Source organism: Borostomias antarcticus (assembly GCF_949987555.1).
Source record: "Borostomias antarcticus genome assembly, chromosome: 1".
NCBI lineage: Eukaryota > Metazoa > Chordata > Actinopteri > Stomiiformes > Stomiidae > Borostomias > Borostomias antarcticus.
The window spans coordinates 51,817,852-51,837,966 of NC_140234.1; the positions used below are offsets into that span (position 1 = coordinate 51,817,852).

Sequence of the window (20,115 nt, forward strand, 5' to 3'; positions counted from 1 at the left end):
CTACGTAGAACTGGCGTACCAGGTCGACCGTGGTGTAATGTACGACAGAGCATGCAAATCGAATTTCCTCTCGAGGCAAGGCAAATGAGAACGTCACCCTGCTCTAACGCTGAACAGTTGTCCTGCAGCAAAGTCATTACTACCAATTATAGGCCTATTATTTGGCAAATGACTACGTACGACAAGATATTATAAAATGGTTTATCTTTATTTTGACCCAAAATACAGCGTGAACAATGAATGCACAACTTTGCAGGTAGGCATATCTTGCTAACGTAAAAAACTGGACAATTTCCATTTTCAATTACAGTTCCGTTTCTAGCGAGGATAAGAGCAGATTTTTTGAAAAAAATCCCATACGAAAAGAAATTCCACATGATCAGTCAAATACCACATCTATATCAACAACTACATAGGGCGGACCATAGGGGCGGACAGCCAAACAGCAGTATATATATGTCATAGTTAAGCCATATGAATGAAAACACACTATAGTAATTGAAAACCCATTTATTGGGGAGGAGAGCAATTGGAACCAACAAAATACTCCGACATTTTTAAAAAACAAAAGTTTGATGTTTCATCCTAAAAGTGTCCCTAGCCTTACAAACACAAGTCCAACATCATCAGATGACATTGTTAGAAATGATGGAAAGCCTATACTACAACGGACCGTGTTCAGGAGGGTCCCAATGGAAATATCTACAACACAGCAGTGGCGGTCATGGGTGGCCGGCTGGTCTTCTCTCAGGCGTACATGTCCTCGCGGTCGGCGTTGTAGACCTCACCCTCCTGCAGGGAGGCGAAGTTGAGGAAGTGCGAAGGTCGGTGGACCTCATGGTAGAACTCCTTGGGGTTGGAGAGCTGCAGGTCGTACTTCATGTTGGGGTCGTGGCGGACACCTGAGGGGGATGGGGCAGGGCTGTGTGTAAACAAGAAGGCCCACACACCGCAAACACCTGTCTTGGGAATGTCTACCGCTATATTACATTTTCCTAGTCAAAGGCTTTCAGGAGCTGAATCTCAGGTTGCATGCACTGAGTTGTCGATATACTGAACTTAAATGTCGCAATAAAATGCGTCACACTGTTAGCACAGTGCTTGGTGTGGGGACGTGTGCAGTTATCTACTGAGCATGCCCGTAGTGAATCCATGGAAATACAAGGATGATAAATCAACATTTCCCCAGATCACACAAGTGGAACGTGTGATAGTGGGCTTGCAGAGTACCAGGTTTCAGATCACCTAAAATGTCTGATTCCAGAACTTAGCCCTGTCTGTATCCAAGCCAACCCAACTGCATGCCTATAGCACAGCAAGAGCATGAGCTCCCAACAGATTACATGTGTTAAGTTCAAATAGAAGTCACAGTAGAAGTACTACTACATATCAGGGGAAGCTTAAAATAAAGCTTGATTTTTTTTATTTTTATACTCCTCTTATTTTGTAAATTGTGTCCTTACCAATATACCAATATGTATACAAACCAAGTAACTAAATAACCAACACTATATCAAAAACAAAAACTAACCAACAAGGGGAGGGAGGATGACCAGCATCAAATCCCCTGCCCTGTACTCACCCATGAAGTTGTAGTTCCAGGAGACCTGTCCAGGCACCATGAAGAAGCCCAGGAAGCGGTCGGAGAGCAGCATCTGCACCCTCTCGTAGTGGGAGGGCAGGTAGCCCTTGGGGTTGTTGCCCTTGTCTGTGTTCTGTCTTCCCCACTCATAGCCGCTGGGCGTCAGCTTGTAGGCCGTCAGCGTGCACGAGCCCGGAGTGAAGCTAAGAGTGGGAGACGTTACACGCTAGTTAGCACAAATTACCATACCCTTAGTCTCTCTCCAGACTCAAATATTATGTTGAATCGCTGCGCTCCGCATACTACATAAGAGTCTGTGCCACTTCGCCGTTCAAGCTGGTATTCTGATGGCGTATCGACGGTTCAAAATTGAAAGTGTGACAGGTCGTAGCAGCAAATGAGAGACGCTAGCCCAGGTTAGATGGGCGGGGAATATCTATGGGTGGGAATGCCTGATCGCGAAAGTCGTTACTGATTGGTTTCGCAGGGATTCCTGCGAAGCCAATGAATTGCCAGGATTTGAGCACCAGACTTTTGCATGAAGGTATCCCAGACCCATAGAGAGGTCTGCAGCATGCAGTAACGTAGTTAGCGTAGCTTACATAGTGTATCAGCAAAAGAACTCTCATGAGTCTGGCATTGAGACTACCATAACCTTGACTTGGTATGCATTTTGACTGTGAGTAAAAATAGCTAGAGTGATGCATATGCACTATTAATGTTTGTTTGTTTGAGCTTTGAGAGATTCCTACCTGCAGGTGATGATGATGGTTTTTTCTCCATCCCAGGCTGGGTTGTCTGCCATGATCTTGGCATGCGTGGTCACGTCCTGTGGGGACAGCTGGGGGGACTCGTTGGGCTGCGTGTGGATCCAGCCCAGGGGCTCCATCTCCTGCAGTGAGGAAGAGAGAGGAGGTGGAGTGAGACACGGTGGAGAGAGAAATGTGGTGTAATGGCAGGAGTTGGCCTTACAGCTTTGTTTGTCAAAATTAAGTGTGAGTGTGTGTGGTGGGGCACCATATTGTTTTTATATTGCCAGAGGTTGATGGTGTTTACCTAACCATTTTGGGCTGTGTGCGTATCTGACCTTGAGGTACTCGTGTCCAGGCAGCTGATTGGGCAGGTGGACAGTCTGGTGCGTCCCCCACTGCGGCACCATGACGATGCAGCGAATCTCTTTCACCTGGGGGTTGTCAGGGGGGCTGGTGCCGTACAGGTAGCCTGCAATCTGGGAGGAACACACACACACACACGCTTATCACCTACAGTCACACCTACTGATGGCGCTTAGGAGCTGAAGTCACCATGTCACGGTTGGTGTCACTAAAGAAAAAGTCACCATTTGACCTGAACTAATTTGTATTAAGTGGGGGGATTCATATAGAAGTGTAGATTATGTCTTTGGTGCCATATTGATAAAAATGCCACGGTGCAGTGAGCCATTATAAATCAGACAGGATTTGCCCTCTGTCACAACCAGGGTATATTTCAGGAGAGGACAGGAAGTGACATGACAGGAAGCAGGGTGGCGTACTGACCTGGGCGCGCAGGTCTGAGATGCAGATGAACTTCTTGAGCACGTTCTTTGGCAGGATGTAGGTATAGCCGGTCTCCTTGATGTCGTCAGACGACACATAGATGTGATTGGTCCTGAGGTGCAGGTTGGCTGCAGAGATGGCCCTGGGTGAGAAGAAAAATCAGTATTATGTCATAAAAATGTCTTTCATGAGGTACTGCTAGTCACTCAAGCTAGTGCAGAGCTGGGTATTGGAAAGACCTTACAATACGATACTTATCCTCATACATGATACTATAAATCTGTTGAAAACATGAATAATGTATCAATGATTGAATTATATCCTTAATTTTGTATATCTATATCTATTCCCTGTCTTGTTCTATATAGTGCAAAAAAATTAAATACATTTTTAAGAGTATGTATTGTTACGAGGGGCTGGAAAATCAATACAGTATCGCAGAAAAAATATAGTAGCGATTCTATTGCGCAGCCCAATACTGTACTGAATAATTATAAAAGGAGTAAAATAAACAACTCTTCCTCACCTGACCCTCCATTCAGTCTTGGAGGAGAAGGTCTGGGTCTCATAGTTGGACGTGGTGGAGGTGATGATCTCGTCTCCGTGCTTGTTGACGGTGCGTGTCTGCGTGGCCGTCAGCTGGGACTGCTCCTTGGTCTGCTTCTCGATCTCGGCGATCTGCTGGCGCTGCTGAGACGGCGCCGAGATCTCCATGCCCAGGATGATGTCACGGATCTCAGACTGGGTCAGAGACGCCACGTTCACGCTGGGGTTGGAGGGTTAGGGGGCAGAGGTCAGATATCACTGAGGTGGGGGGTACGGTCTTTGGAAATTCATACAAGTATATTAGACCGAAAATTGTCTCTTAGTTCACATGTTGAGCAGTGTTATACAGTCTAAACCCTGTATGTGCAAGACACCACAGCCCTAATGTCCTTATTACAGGCTCATGTAGGGTTATGTATACATTATGAGCATCCTCAGAGACAGACTCACTTGTTCTTCTTGCCGTAGTCGGCCAGGATGAGGTCTTTGAGCTGCACCTCCACCTTGATCCACTCCTCGTCAGTCAGGGTGGGCCAGATGTGGTGGGGCTCTGTGATGGTGGTCTTGTCAGGCTTCAGGATCACCTTGGCCCGGTCGTTGTTCACGTGGAGTGCCCTCAGGATCAGGATGAGACGGGAGAACGCCTAGAGAGAGAGAAAGAGACAACGCACCACCATAGCGATACTGGTCAAACGGGTGTGAGTATGAGGTTCCTGGGTGTGGGAATTAGATAAGGAAAGATTAGGTGACTAACATGGGAGTTTTTGGACTAGTATGCAACCACTATGAAATCCTGCTTCATCTACTCCATTAGCCGTTTTAACACATACATGCCTCTTTCAACCTCTTTTGAAAAAGAGATCTAACATGATTTGATAGGTGAAAGCTGCAAGTCGCACGTTTCCAGTTCCAACTCTCTCTTCACAGAACATGGATTACTTACAGCAAGGGAGGAAGGTAGTGTTCATTTGAAGAGGATTCTAACAGGGCCTGTGAGCAGTAGGGTGGGACTCACGGTGTAGGAGGAGATGGTCTTGAGCCAGTCGTCGTACAGGTTGAAGAGGACCATCTGTGGCTCGGTGGCCTTGAGGATCAGGTCTCCGAACTTCTCCACCTTCAGACAGGCCTGGAAGGGCAGCTGCAGCTCAGAGCCCTTGATCACGATGTTGGGGAAGTCCAGCAAGTGGACCTGGAAGGGGTAGGGTAGGGAGAACAGGTATGGTTTAAGTCTGGCAGGCAAGAAAAGACTTGCTACCACAAGCATATGGCGTTTTGTACATAAATCAACTACTACGTCATGGTAAAAGATTTTGCGATCGCAAAAATCATGACCCTTAGTTGTGGTATAGAGTGTCAAGTAAGTCTCACCTCAAGGGGATCCAGCATTCCCTTCCTGGTCACGATGATCTGTTTGGGCTGTTCCTCCACAGGGAGGGAGCGAATGAGAGCAGCCACTTCCTCAGCAGTCTTCCACTTCGCCAGCTACAGGGACACACGAGGGACAAAAAAGGGATGAGAATACAGAAGATCACTTGGAGAATTATATCTGGATGGAGGTAAGTACAACTGTTTTTATTTAGTTTGTATTTAGGGAGTGTTGCAACTGTGCGTTAGCTACATGAATGACAATGACATCAATAAAGATAGTTTTAATTTGAATGAAAGTGAGCTGAATACCTGTCCCAGACGTTTCTGTCCAGCCCACACAGAGGTGTGGATGATCTTGAGGAAGAGCTGACCTGTCCTGGGGTTGAAGATGAAGATGGCCCCGTTGATGGGCTTGGTGGTCAAGTTACCCTCAAAGGTCTGGGAAGGAAGAAAAGAGGGAGATTATGCTTTACTGTTATTTACTGTGAAACTCTTACACTTTTTTTTTATCATCATCAGACCACACCAGCCATCCAGGTAAACCATCATCGATGAAGCCCGTCTTCCCCTCTCACCTTGTGGATGGTGACTCTGTAGACATTGGTGTCGTCCACAAACCAGATGATCTGGTTGGAGAACAGCTCTCCGTAGTTCTGGGAGGACAGGTAGGGCTCAGTGGGCTCTGAGGAGTAGAGCTGCAGCCCCTTGCGGATGCGCTCCCTCAGCACGTACAGAGCTGGGTTGGCCTTCATGATCTTGGCCATGGCCTGCTGGATCAGGGGTTTGCCTCCAGGGAACCAGTTACCATAGCCGCTGGGAGGAGAGATGGTGAATAAGGTTAAATTCAGGTTTCTTTGTTAGCTTCAAGTTGCAACTTATTTGTTAACTGTATGGAGGAGTTTTTGAGCAAGTTTTGCTAAGGGTTCTCCCGCTCCTCACTTCAAACGGGCCTTCATACTCACTTTGTTCTGGTCACAAATGCTTGCTAACCTTATGTACAAGTGCTAATAGCATGCAAGATCATGCAACAGGCACTAACAAGCAACTGTGAAGAGTTGACACTTGTACAATATGACGCTTGTGCAGGGTCTTCTACTCTGCTTGCTATATCAATATACTGCAGTAAATCATCCTGCTAATTCCTGGGGATCAGTAGACAAGCTAGCAGACGTACATGCATAAATCATTTTATTCCTTGTAATGTTTTTTTTGTCTGAAACTGTTTTTATGCTGCTGCCTGTCTTGTACAGGCTTGACTGTCTATGCTACGCTAAGCCCACTTCTCATGGCAGATGCTAGCACACATGCTAGCCCGGCTAATATGCTAACCTGTGGAGGTTGTAGGCCAGGTCGATGGCGATCAGCACCCCGGTGGGAGAGGGGTAGATGCTCATGTTGTCTGTGGTGTAGTCCAGGAACTTGGCACGCGCGTAGCGCTCAATGTCGTGCGAGTCGTAATCACCCCAGCGGAGCTGGATGTCGATCCAGTACTTCTGGGTGGTGGTGCTGTCCATCACATCCCTAGTGGCAGGAAAAAAGTTAGTAGCATTAGACCTCAATGCTTTATAAAGCAAGCACAGCTGTTGTAAAATAAAAAAATAAAAAAATAAAACAGGAATAATTAACGCCACTGAACTTCCCCATGGCAAGTAAAGAAGTGTTAGGCAGCAAGTCTGGAGGACATACTTGGAGTCAGCCAGCAGCGAGGGGCGGGAGACGTTCCACTTGTAGGAGGCGAAGAGGAGGATGTCGGCGCAGGAGGAGTTCATCTTGTAGGACTTCCTGGGGTGGATCGTCTCCTTCTGCACAGTCTCAATCTCCAGAGCGTCCAGCTCTTGGTCAAACACCTGAGCAATACACACACACGAAACTCATGACTGACTTTGTATAAGAATGAGCGTGTCGGGCACTTACAAAATGGGGGGTGGGGTAGCTAATGTGCAGAGGAATTTGCACAATTCTAGGCTGAAAAATTCAGCTTTTCTCACACTGACTAAACTTTTTGCAATCTCAATCTTGACGCTCACACAGCCCAACGCCTAACAAGCCTTACCTGACAGAGATCCATGACGATGCTCTCGTGGATCTTCTGCCACAAGTGAGCCCTGAAGATCTGGATGAGGGAGATCTTTAGGGTGGGGATCTTGCCGTGCATGAAGATGCCGGTCAGATCCAGCTGCACCTGGAAACCAACGTACACCTACAAGAGACGAGAGCGCGAAGATGAGGGTGTGTGTGTGTGTGTGTGTGTGTGAACAAAAATGTCAATATCACAAATCCATCCCAACACAGTGTGATTATTGACGTACGTTGGCTCTGTTGATGGTGGGGGACCACCAGAGGGTGAAGCGACGGTTGGGAATTTGGTTCAGACCAGATCTCTGGGCATTGGTCAGCTTCTTCCACTTCATGGACTCCTCAAAGCCACTGGCCTTCTCCCTGTGGAGAAGCATAGCATGGAGAGACATGGTTAATAATGAACAGCATGCCACTTTGTCATACACTGACCTTTGTCAAACACTGACAATTAGGTGTGGGGTTCAATGTTCTGTATACTATAAAAGACAAGGGCTTATTCAGGCATGTCAGCACGGACCTCAAGGGTCTTTTTACTGAACACACAGTGACACACCCAGTAGTATAGGATCATTTAGCGCAACATTTCCATCACGGTAAAATGGGTCATGTGTAGACTTGTTTTTAGAGAGACTAGTCAATAACTCTACAGCCTCATTTTAGGCGTGTTCTCACCAGAAGAGGCCCTCCCAGGTGGGGAAGTAGGTGCCCTTGAAGAGCGTGTGCTCCAGGATGCCCTCCACGCCGCCCAGGGCCTGGATCATGTCTGTCCTGTAGTTGTTCAGGTTCCACAGCTTGCCGTCGTGCCTCTGGTGGGTCCACCAGAACGGATTCTGCTTCAAGACCTACAGGCAAAAAACAGGGTGTTACAAGAGGTATTGGTTTGTAGTTAAAGCGGTTTCCAGCCAAAAAATCAGGTTACAAAACAGATTTTAGCAAACCATGATGAGAAAGGGTTGGATGTCTGTATCTGGATGTCTGTATCTGGTCTGGTGAATAACAGATGTATGAAGCCATTTCCCTGCGATGTGTGTGGTACCTGGTACTGTTTGAAGTCCGTCCTGACTCTCCAGCCCTTGTCGTAGGCCAGGGTGTGTCTGTCCTTCTGGAAGAGGGTGTTGATACGAGGGATCCCTCTGTCCCACGAGTCCTCCAGGTCCTCCAGAGTCAGGCGCCTAGAGAACACACACACAAACAGCTATTAGCTTTCATAGTACCAACTCTTACAGAACCAGAGATACAGTACGTGTATTTGGTGCTTGTGGGTGGAAACCTTAATGCCAATTAGTAGTATGAAGAGATGAACAGTACCTATTCTGGGCGATGGCCTCCTGCCTCTTGAGGGCATACTCTGCCCAGACTCTCTGGGAGTCGATGAACTCGCTCTCCCAGGGCTGGATGTAGCGGTACAGGTTAGGAATCAGCTGGTCCTCCTCGTGGCTCATACCGGAGCGGAAGTGGGTGATTCCCACGTCTGTCTGCTTGGACCACCTGGGGGGGGGGGGCACAAGCGGGGGGTGGGGGTTGTCATGGCGTGCTTTCAATCCTCTAACCTCCCGTTCTAATTAGTGAAGTTAAAAAAAAGATATAACTAAGAACCATTCATCAATGGCAGAAATACTGCACCCATCTGATTCAGAGTGAAGTTAGATAGCACTCCATCGCTTGCTATTTGATGAGCAGGTTCCTATGATGGCATATGACTGACACGATTCTCAGTCAGGGGACAACATCATCACAACGGATGGTGTGGTCCGTGTGCCTCACCTGAGGTCAGACTGGGGGATGAGCACGTGGCCCATGGACAACATGCCCAGACCCCCCAGCTCCTTCGGTGTGTAGAACACCACGGGGGGGAAGCGGCTGGGCATCTTGGAGTTCAGGCCGATCTTGATACGCGTCTGGATCTTGTTCTCGCACTTGACCAGCAGGTCCAGCAGCTCCTGGGTGTTGACCACCGCCTCACGGAAATACGTCATCAGGCCGATCAGCGCCGTGTTCCACTTGTTCACGATCTGGGAGAGGATCAGGACAAACATCGGTACTCCACTAGTCTTTGGTACCAAGGGAGTTAAATAAAAGCTGAAGTGGTGTTGTGTGGGATGTGCGAACCTTGGTGAAGGTGGTGGATCCTGAGGCCATGAGGATCTGACGCACTCTGTTGTGGAAGCGCTGCATGGACTCGTCATCCACCCGCAGGAAACACTGCGCCGTCCTCTCTTTGGTCACCTGGACAGACGCGCACGTTCCGGAACGTCAACAGACATAGCTGGAAGAACGCCCCGTTCCTCTACACTCATGAGATTCCCTCAGTTTTGCCGCTTTCGCCCCCATCCCTTCAGCCCCTCTCCTCACCTCGTTCTGCAGGTTCCAGACGCCGTCCTTGTGGGTGAACTCCTCGTAGCTGGTGCGACACTTGGGCAGGATGCGGCACTCGAAGCCGCACATGTTGAAGAGCAGGTTGGGGTTGTCCTTGCTGTAGACTGACACAAAGCTGTTCTCCCACTGCACCGTGGTCACAGAGCGGGGCAGGCGGTTCTTGATGTCCCAGAACACGGCACGACCACTGGAGGGTTAAACACAGAGAGGAACACTATTATCTCACAAAAAAATGGGATGTTGTTAATTCGTTCAATTATGGTTCAGAATCAGAGAGAAAAAGTTACACTGAAAGAATTAATTTCCAGTATGCTCCATTTAATGGATACACTTCCACTGTGACCAAAAGCTAGATGTGTGACCAAAGCTAGATGTCAACAAAGATTCTCAATATATAGCCGAAATGTAAATCATAAAACAGAACGCTTGGAGGCTAACTCACAGGTTGACATCATGTTTCATCAGTCTCATGCGGGCGTCGCGTGGCCAGCACTTCTTGTTGTTGTAGCCCACAATGTTCTCGTTGTTGGGGTCCGGGTGCTCCGTCAGGTATCTCTGGATGAGGTCCCTGGCCTCGTCAGCTGAGAACCTGGGATGGGGGGGGGTTGCTTGTTAAGATCAAGGGACAGCATCCAACATCCATCCACGTTACCCCTGAACAATAAATGTATTGGCCAGTATATACTGAACAAAACAAAAAATTAATTCCATCACTTTGATACCGTACCAGATATATTCAACATTTCGTGGGTACAGCGCAGAGCGTTCTGGTTACTTGACGTTACCTGAAGAAGATGTGGATGCGGTCGATGTATCGGCAGTAGAGGCGGATGGGGTGGGCGCTCTCGGTGGCCGTGTCCTGGAAGCTGAGGAAGTCGTTGGGCATCTGCGGGGGTCCGGCCATCTCGCTGGCCCGGTGCAGACCCAGCACCAGCAGGTCCATGACCAGGCCGTAGTACTGCACGATGAACGAGGCAAACTGCAGCCCCCGGATGATGCCGTAAGAGTTGGTGTGGTTCATGTCCTGGGGGGGGGGAGGGGAGGAAGATGCATCTGTTAAACCAACTGGACATGACATTGAGTAAATGTGTGGTCAAACCACCAGGCATATGGTTACAATACATAGTAGAGGGTATGATGGAATCATACCTATCATTTAACCAAAAATCTAAATCTAAAATTATTGGGCAATTAGTATCATCTTCCAATGAGAATAGAACACCCAAAAAAGAATTATTCAGTTCTAGCCCAGAACTCACATCCACCAGGGACATCTAGGACAGCCATTTTGTGCCGTCACACACCATCATCCCATACCAGTTACTGTGGCCTGGTCACATCCGCTCACCTTGTAGTTGATGACCACGTTGTTCTTGGCTGTCATGTAGTCAGCGATGTTGTGGTCGACGATAAGACGCAGAAGTCTGTTGAGCAGGGTCAGATCGATCTTCTCGTACATCTTCTCGTAGCGAGACTCCAGCATCACGTTACACTCGCCCTCTGTGGTCTCCCACACATCCTGCAGGTTGTTGATACCTGAGCACAACAGCAAGGACAAATACTCTCAGGATACATTTAACCACAGCTCCAATCGGTTACTCTCTACCTTTCTTTTGTCCAAACAAGGACATCTTTTTGGGACTTTAACATTGTAGTGTGGAGTGTCAGTTTGGAATAATTTTGCTTGCCCTCTGAATGGTGACTTCCAAAAACACAAGATTGAGCACACAGAACACAAAAGCTCAGAGCCATATCAAACTCCATTGTAAAAATCCCTGCATTCCAAGTACTTTCCCATGATTCCCCACACCAGGTCCAGTCCTCACCTTGGCACCACTTGTAGACCAGCAGTGGAGGGGGCTCTGTGTCGGCCGGTTTGATCCAAGGTGGGAAGAGGCGGCGCTTGTCCGCCTCGTACCACAGGTACTGGTCCAGGTAAGCGTCGGTGATCTTCTCCAGGGGCTCCACGTCGTACACAGGCACCAGGTGGCTGTACAGGTCCATGAACTCGATGCCCACCTACAAGGACAGGGGTCATAGGGTACAGGGCGGACTGGCTGAGACAGGTGGGAGTGGAATTGGTGAGCGTCGCGTACAAAATGCAGACTCATCTCTGGGGAGTTCTCTCCAAAAGGCAAGGGCTATACTGGGCTCAAAAGATGTAAAAAGAGTTTGCTCAACTGATGGTTAATTGGCTGTCTTGCTTGTTAAGTGAGAACTGGCGCTAACCTCTTTGAAGGCTCTCTGGGTGAGCAGGTGACGCTTGATCCTGGATAGGGCCTCGTGAGGGTTGTCATAGGCCTGCTCGATCAGACCCAGCTCCTCCCTCTGGGACTGGTTCAGCCTGGACTTCACACTGAGGAACACACACACACAATCAGATAAGTGCCAGCCCCGAGAGGCAAACACTAAAAGCCTTTGTTACCTGCTGATACGATAACCAACTTAACATCATTAATAGGCCCCTGTTTTTTTCCCTAACCCTCTTCCCAGCCACAGTTCTAAAACATAATTTCTAGCCACATCAAGACCCAATGGGAGTGGACGTTGTTGAATAGCGGTAGTGGCTGTGTTGCTACCTGTAGGCCTCTTTGAGTCTCTCCAGGGCGAGGATGAGCAGCTTGGTGTCATGTTTGTAGGAGAGCGGGGGGAAGGGGATGGGCGAGAAACGCCGGCTCTCCAGCCAGTGCACCGTGGTGGTGTAGATGGCCACCGCCTCCTCCGCCGTGATGTAGGGGCCGTCCTGGAGAGACAGGTTTTTGTTTTACTAACCACAGAAGCCCATATTCACCATGTGGCCTTTTTGCATTCTGATGCCCATGGCACAGCAAAGCACTACAATAGGTAGACCTACTGTATAGCACTGAGCAAAATGGATTGGGTTAGATATCATGATGTATCCATCACCATCATTTTTAATCCCTGGAAATATTCTTTGATTAAATCCAAAAGGTTAGGGTTAGGTTAAATATTGTCTCACTGATACGATTGATACCATCCCTGTCATACAGAATCCAACAAGGCAACAAATTACTCTTGCGTTGTATTCTAAATTAATTCAAACTGTACCTTCAGGTAGTTGTGCTGCCGCTCCTGCTCGGCCTTCAGGTACAGACGGGTCAGTCTGCCCAGGTTCTTCTTGCACACAGTCTTGTCCACCGTGGCGCCGCGCCTGATTCGCTCCCGGTTGTAGTGGGCCGTGTTGGTCCACCAATCGGCTTTGGCCTTCACGTAGCGCAGGATCATGTTCTCGATGGGGGTAGGCAGGCCTGGTACCTGTGAGTCACAATTGAGAGCACTTGTCAAAAATTGGTAGATAAATAAATGTCTTCCGTTGCTGGATAAATGTCTGCCATTTAAATAGGTTATAGGATAATAACAGCACCCTGGTATTCCTTAGCCAGTTTCTACTCTACTCCTCATACAGTGCTTACCTATACCACACAGATTTCTCAAAAGAGTTTGGCATGAATACTGTAATGTGCTTAGTCTCACCTTCCAGGGGATGTTGGCCTTCCAGCACCTCCAGGACTCGCTGAGGTGCTGCAGGATGGTCCTGGCCTTGTTCTGCTTGATGCCCTCAGGCATCATGTCCAGGATGTCGTGCATGACCGCCGCACGCAACTCCAAGTCGAAGTGGGACTCCACCCGCTGCTTGGTCACCGTCTTGGCCACGCCCTTGGAGTGACGACCTGTTTTTGGCAGAGCATGGGTGTTGTAATTAGAGATCCTGTTGTTTTGCTGTTCATGACCTCATACACACCACTGCTGTCTTTTCCTTATCTTCACTTGACAGTTACTAAACGCACTCTGTTGAACAATCGTTACTGATCTCAAAATATATTTGAAAACGAGACACAAAAGCAAACTTTTCAGCTAGTAACTGTTCCAACTCCACTCATGTCACACTGGACTACATAACATCTCCAGGTATCGTGTTGTTCAGTGATGTGTTGAGGGTGAAAGGGTCGTTCAGTGAGGTGTTGAGGGTGAAAGGGTCGTTCAGTGATGTGTTGAGGGTGAAAGGGTCGTTCAGTGATGTGTTGAGGGTGAAAGGGTCGTTCAGTGATGTGTTGAGGGTGAAAGGGTCGTTCAGTGAGGTGTTGAGGGTGAAAGGGTCGTTCAGTGAGGTGTTGAGGGTGAAAGGGTCGTTCAGTGAGGTGTTGAGGGTGAAAGGGTCGTTCAGTGAGGTGTTGAGGGTGAAAGGGTCGTTCAGTGATGTGTTGAGGGTGAAAGGGTCGTTCAGTGAGGTGTTGAGGGTGAAAGGGTCGTTCAGTGAGGTGTTGAGGGTGAAAGGGTCGTTCAGTGATGTGTTGAGGGTGAAAGGGTCGTTCAGTGATGTGTTGAGGGTGAAAGGGTCGTTCAGTGATATGTTGAGGGTGAAAGGGTCGTTCAGTGATGTGTTGAGGGTGAAAGGGTCGTACCTTCGAACTGCCGGGCCAGCAGGTTGCCAAGCCATCTCTCCAGCAGGGGGGTGATGCCCCTCATGAAGAAGAGCCACACCCTCCAGCCAGGGGCCCAGAACCCACAGCCTGGACCCTTGCCCACGGGACCCTGGGAACAAACACGTCTAGCATGAGAACGGTCATAGCGATGGTTCAGATCACGGTCATAGAGGTAGGATGAAAATAGAGTATCACACAGGTACATAAGTTGTCGTACCCCATGCCTAAAAACAAATGCACTTGATAGGATTTTCATATACAAATTCATGGAGTGTGTGTGTATGTGTGTGTACTCACAGTGTTGAAGCGGTAGTAGATGAGGTGCTTGAGGTCCTTGCACATGCGGATCTGTCTCATCAGCTTGTACTTGTAGCGGTACATGCCCGTCAGCTGGCCCACGTGGGCAAAGATGTACTGCAGTCCATCTGACAGCTGCAAGATGAGGACAGACAGGAGAGGAACACATCCTTCATCAGCTATTTGCTTCACTAATCACTAAGTGAGGTTTCTTAGTAAGTGCGTGTAGCATGTGTGTTAGTGAAAGAGAACCCGAATGAATGCGAGTTGTTTTCAGCCAACGTGTGCGTTCCTCTCACCTGGAAGGCGTCGACATTGCCCAGTCTGTACTGCACGTGGCTGTCCACCACCAGCTTGCTGAGACGCAGCACCTCTCTGCACAGGTGGAAGGCGTTTCCGAATCTAGACTTCTTACGCTCCTGAAGGAAGAAAGACACCCAGACAGGCCTGCATTGAGACGGGCTAGAACAGTCCACACAGACCAATGGCGTTGACAGTCTTGTGACTAATGGTAACAGCCATGGCCTATATAAACTCAATCTGTCTGGAGGACAATTTAAAATAAAATAAAAACTCAACCCTTCCCTTTCAGTGCATATTAGACAACACAACATGATAATGATTTACTCAACTTATTTTTACAAAGGTCGAAAAAAAACAAAAAAAACACGCCACATCAGACATTGGTCATTGGTCAATACCTTGGTGGTGAGCGTCTTCACGGGCTTGAGGTTGAAGTTGTAGTCCAGATGCAGGTAGTTGAGGTTCTTGCGGTGGATGAGCAGGTTGAGCATGTTGTAGCCCTGCCTGCACACCTGCAGTCCCACCTCCACCCAGTCCAGCTTGGTCGACTGAAAGAACTTGGTGGCTTTGAACGAGCGGAACAGGTACCTGGGAATTGTGGGAAAATATGATCAATGTCAGACGCTGTTCCGATCACTACCACCCAGCTGATATTTTCAGCTAACGTTTTTCTATTCGAACTCTGTCCTGGAAGGTACCACTCAGCAGTGGCTCTGAGAAACGTTGCATCGATGCTCACCTCTTCTTCTGGGCCTTGGGTGGTCTGTGTTTGAGTGCATTGAGCACGTAGTACTTGAGCAGCTTTTGGTAGGACACTCGCACCTTCACGGGCTGGCCGGCTGGACAGTGCTCACGATACCTACAAGGGTGGGCAGGCACTCATTAGTTAAGATTTTGGTAGAATTCACATCATCTTTGGTTAGATCAGGTTTGGTCAGACAAGGGTCAAAATTAGTCATGACAGAATATGACAATACAGTATACCTAATAGCAACTGATTCTGATGGCGTATTAATGTTGAACCAACTCTGAAATATCGTTAGAGGATGCTCACCAGTTCTTGATGAGAGGAATATCGATGGCACGCCTGGTCCTCCCAGACCGCAGGTTGAAGGGGCGGGGCGCCCAGAGCAGAGCGATGCCATTGGCTGTGTTGTCGGTATAGAGGGGTGTCTCCTTCAGCAGAGGCTCCACGTACTCAGGCAGCTCAAACTCCTCATCGTCGTCAGGCAGCGGCTCCTGACTCTGCATGTGTGGAAGATAGCATCACAATAACAAACTAACCTTACAACACCAAGAACCAAAAAGGTCATCCACCATAGCCTATGTCTATAGTTCAGTCTTCAATCAACATGATCTTATTGACAACCCCCAATATTTTTGAATTTTCGGAATGCTTAGAAACAAACCGAAGCTACAGCCGGTAATAAAAGTCACCATTCAATTCGATATTCCTCCAGTTCCTTACGCACGACCAAGCAAGGAAACCAATAAAAGTTGATTTGGTGGATAGAAGAAACTTGCGTTGTGTCTTCAGATAGAGCTGTTAACCAGGCTTACCTTGACAGAGTGTCTGTGGGAGATGGGGTTGATCAGGGGGTCAAAATAGAACGCCGGCAGATCAGGATCTTCGGTCTTGATGAACACCACGTTAGGGGTGTGGTACCTGCAGAGGAGCAAACATTAGCAATCAAGACTTGACCAAAACCACAATTTACATTAGAGCTATGGACATAAATACAGTAGAGGTGTCTCTCGCCTCACCAGGTGAGATGAACGTGGTGTGGCAGGTTGTTGTACAAGTAGGGGAACGCGATCTTGTACTCTGTCCTGATTGGCTGCCTGATGATGATCTTGTTGATGTCGTTGAACTCGTTCCAGTCCTCGTCCCTGAGTCAAGGTAAAGGGGCAAAGGGGTTATGGACGGAGTCACACAAAATATGAATTCCTTAGTACAATGATGTCCACAGGTCTTTAAAGGACAATGCTCGTTTTTGACAACCTGGACCTTATTTACGACATATTATAAGACGTTTGACTCACCGAGATCACTTTGGTGTAGTTCGGAGGCCTGTAGAAGAAATGTAAAATCCAGCGCGAGCCAGTATATCCATGTAATGGCGGTGATCAGGGCAACGAGAATGCAGCTTCTAAAAATCTATTTTCTGCCGCGAAACGGTTGTTTTCATCAATCTGTCTGGATGAATCGCTAGTTGTGCTTACATAGAGCATAACTGTTGTGGTTTTCACATGCCATGATCTTTAGAAACGTCTTTCGAAACGAAATAGCTTCCTCACTTGCTCCAGCACTAATGCGCACAGCGCGCAATCGTTGCTCCAGCACGCTGTGCGCATGCGTGCTGGAGCAAGTGAGGAAGCCATTTTGTGTCTAACGACGTTTCTAAAGATCATATTACAGAGGCATGGGAAATACCACAACAGGCCTATGCTCTCTATGTAAGCACAACTAGCGATTCATCCAGACAGATTGATGAAAACAACCGTTTCGCGGCAGAAAATAGATTTTTAGAAGCTGCATTCTCGTTGCCCCGATCACCGCCATTACATGGATATACTGGCTCGCGCTGGATTTTACATTTCTTCTACAGGCCTCCGAACTACTCCAAAGTGATCTCGGTGAGTCAAACGTCTTATAATATGTCGTAAATAAGGTCCAGGTTGTCAAAAACGAGCATTGTCCTTTAATACTAAGGTTCTGGTAGGTTTGTGGTGTTTGTGGTGATGGCTTTGAGTTCTTACTGAAGGTTGATGTCCCTGACGAGGGGCTCAAACTTGGGTCCTCCGGGGATGGCCATGTTCAGGGCCTTGGAGGTGAAGAAGGCCTTGAGGTCAAACAGGTAAAAGTAGTTGTAGTCCACCAGGTCCGTCAGCAGCTGGTTGGCCAGGCGGTACAGCGTGGACATCATGGGTAGGGTGAACTGCCAGCGCCGGTACGTGGTGCCATTCACATACCTGGAGGAGAGGAAGAACAGGGTTTAACTGATGTTTATAAAGCCTCGCTTCATGTGTTTTTGGCAGTCATATCCTATTGATGCCATAAACACAGGAATATCTTTGGAAACATCCAGATCCATATACAGTTTACAACTATCTCTTTAGACCACAGACTACAATACAGTCATACACTGAATTGAAGATGTGCATATTCAGTTTCAGATATCCAATGAGAGGCCTTGTTCCCACTGTGACTCACTTGGTGGTGTCCTTGAGGGGCTGGTGCTCGTACAGCCATTCCGCCACAGAGGAGTCCTCCTCGGCGTCCAGCTCCATCTGGATAGCCTCCAGGGGCTCCACGTCCAGGATGTTGTCAGCATAGTCCAGCGGCGGCTCCTCGTCGTCGAAGGGCGGGAAGCGCATGCGCTTGAAGTGGCGGCGGTCCCTCTTCTCACGACGCATCATGATCCACATGGCGCTGTGGTTGCGCAGAAGGGGAGGGAACAAATGAGAAAGAAACAAATGAAAAAAATGCACATTTAAGCTGAATTTATACTCAGTCGTCAAGTGTTGTACAACAAATGTCTGTCGACAGAAGAAAAAAAAGTCGACTGACATTTAGCATTTATACTTCAGCGAAGTGTCTGATCACCTCCGTGGTAACTTGCAGAAGCATGGCTGATTGATCCATGGCAAAGAACGTGCCTTCTATCTAATTATCCAATCACAGCTGTGCGACGAAAGTGACAGCGTCTGCGACATTAGGTTTGGTAGGTGCAAGACACACCTGTCCAACACAAAAGTGTCGACAATGACGTAATTTCTGTCTGTCGACACTTTCACAAGTGTTATACGACGAAATATAAATTGGCCTTTAGAGTTAGATATAAAAAGTCTAACATTTGGGGTTTAGGGGCCACCTTCATTCAAATCTTCTGCATCATTGAGCAACTGAAGAGGCAGAATTATGGGAGCAGACACTGTTCAGCCACTACACACGCACACTTGATATCTGGCTAGTGTACAGAATACAAGCCACGGCAACAGTTAGCATTACTGACCCCCACTGAGCGATGTAGACTGGTTCAATGACCCAGGGTATCTCATTGACGAAGGAGATGGCTCCAGTGATGTGGTAGAGCACGGGCACGTCTCTGATCTGCTCCCAGGGCATAGGCATGTTCTCCAGCAGCTTCAGCACAGCGTGGGGCATGTACTTCAGGGCTCTGCACACCGCGGGAGGGGACGGAAACAGGACAGCAAAGAGGGTGGTGGTGAGCTTAGAGCACCATTAAAAAACATTACACTACTAAACTTATATAACTCCCTTTTGCCAAGGATGAATCATGCACCAAAACGAAGAGCGCTGTTAGTGAAACGATATTGAGCTATTACATAACGTGCATTCAATTCCACCTCATTTTGAGGAGTTGAGATGATCCGAGTCTGGAGAGGTGCTGCTTACCCAAGGTAGACCCTTTTATCATGGCGGAACTTCCTGTTGGTCATGTCACCGTGGTCCCGGATGATTTTGCGGACATGCTCGGGTGGCATGTCCTCCTTCTGGGCGTCAACAAACCCAAACTTTCTCTTCTCAGAGTAACGCTTAGCCTGCAGTTGCTGCCATTTCCTTGCTGTAGAGTAGGAGTTGGGGAACAATAGTCTTAGTGACAGTTGGTTTTAATTTTGCTCAATAAATGCATACAGTCAAGCCAAATGATTTCTGTAGCACCGGCTGAACCCACCTTTCTCTTGGAGCTTTTCCTCGGACATGTAGTCGGGTACCTGGGCTGGAGGAGTTATACCCGGGGGCATTCCCCCAGGAACCCCTCGGTAGGGGAATGCAGCTGCCATGGCTGCTCAAATCTGGGAAAACAACAACAGTTAACCAGACGTTCATGATCAAGAGGACGGGCATGAATGCAAAATGCGTAACCCTTAAATATTTTACCAGAGTAACGTTAGCCAACTAGCTGAACCGTGCTAGTCATAGCTAACCTAACTAGTACTAACTTCATCATAGCTTTAACATTAAATGTTACCCATCCAAGTTTTCTTCTAAGATCTTTCGGATGTTTTAAATGTCTGAAGCGAAATGTTTTCAGAACGTTGCCTATAGCCGCTAGCTACGTTGGCTATTGCGTTAGCAGGCTAGCTAGCTCTCATGTGGCACGCACACAAAGAATATCAACAAATGCAAATATGCCATCGCACGAGTTTCTGATCAGCTTGCAACTATTAAAATGACCGTTCAGCACGTTATACCAGTTAAATAACTGAAAATAATTGCAAAGACGGATGAATATTGAGTGAAGAATGTAAATTTAAGAGGGCCAAGAACGAAGAGCTCACCAAGCTAGCTAGCTAGCAAATCGGCTAGCAAAATTAAACGTTACACAATGGATATAGCTAGCTGGCTAATGTTACCTTCTTGCTGTGAAAAAATAATCTCTTTACCTTCCAAGGCAACCGCTTTTCGTTGAAAATAGCCTTGGTGCACACTTGATTATAATAGCATTTCTCTTGGAATATTGAAAGAACTTTTCCGCGCTGTTCGCGATTGTATGGACCTCTTCCTCTCAACTAGAGCACGCAGTCTCGACGACACCGCACGTTGCACGCAGAC

General features: G+C 47.9%; 1 protein-coding gene across 2 annotated transcripts; it reads right to left on the reverse strand.

The window, feature by feature from the left end:
- Positions 1 to 220: 220 nt before the first annotated feature.
- Positions 221 to 20,073, reverse strand: prpf8 (pre-mRNA processing factor 8). 2 transcript variants are annotated; one of them, XM_084443026.1, is made up of 43 exons: positions 19,947 to 20,073; positions 19,235 to 19,355; positions 18,955 to 19,123; positions 18,551 to 18,715; positions 17,749 to 17,967; positions 17,295 to 17,507; positions 16,299 to 16,424; positions 16,095 to 16,200; positions 15,589 to 15,779; positions 15,274 to 15,393; positions 14,933 to 15,122; positions 14,531 to 14,650; positions 14,232 to 14,366; positions 13,914 to 14,043; positions 12,985 to 13,181; positions 12,559 to 12,765; positions 12,069 to 12,232; positions 11,719 to 11,845; positions 11,316 to 11,508; positions 10,838 to 11,025; positions 10,275 to 10,513; positions 9,932 to 10,078; positions 9,466 to 9,676; positions 9,223 to 9,339; positions 8,878 to 9,125; positions 8,422 to 8,601; positions 8,150 to 8,285; positions 7,786 to 7,955; positions 7,344 to 7,473; positions 7,088 to 7,234; positions 6,721 to 6,881; positions 6,364 to 6,555; positions 5,610 to 5,847; positions 5,344 to 5,472; positions 5,035 to 5,148; positions 4,682 to 4,855; positions 4,117 to 4,310; positions 3,647 to 3,886; positions 3,121 to 3,262; positions 2,670 to 2,810; positions 2,335 to 2,474; positions 1,583 to 1,785; positions 221 to 902 (listed from the first exon to the last, which is right to left on the reverse strand). In XM_084443026.1, the coding sequence occupies exons 2-43, from the start codon at positions 19,341 to 19,343 to the stop codon at positions 748 to 750; spliced, it is 7,017 nt and encodes a 2,338-aa protein (XP_084299152.1). In that variant the 5' UTR covers positions 19,344 to 19,355; positions 19,947 to 20,073; the 3' UTR covers positions 221 to 747. The 2 variants fall into 2 exon arrangements, with proteins under 2 accessions (XP_084299152.1, XP_084299153.1); XM_084443027.1 differs by having other exon boundaries at positions 19,917 to 20,056.
- Positions 20,074 to 20,115: the final 42 nt, after the last annotated feature.

What these genes read in the sequence shown, in the direction of transcription:
- prpf8 (XM_084443026.1), bottom strand. Translation starts at nt 19,343, where the DNA reads ATGGCAGCTGCATTCCCCTACCGAGGGGTTCCTGGGGGAATGCCCCCG. An exon ending in CCCAGAGAGCCTTCAAAGAG is followed by an intron (nt 11,509 to 11,718) that starts GTTAGCGCCAGT and finishes CTGTCCTTGTAG; the next exon opens with GTGGGCATCGAGTTCATGGA. An exon ending in GACAGAAACGTCTGGGACAG is followed by an intron (nt 5,149 to 5,343) that starts GTATTCAGCTCA and finishes GTGTCCCTGTAG; the next exon opens with CTGGCGAAGTGGAAGACTGC.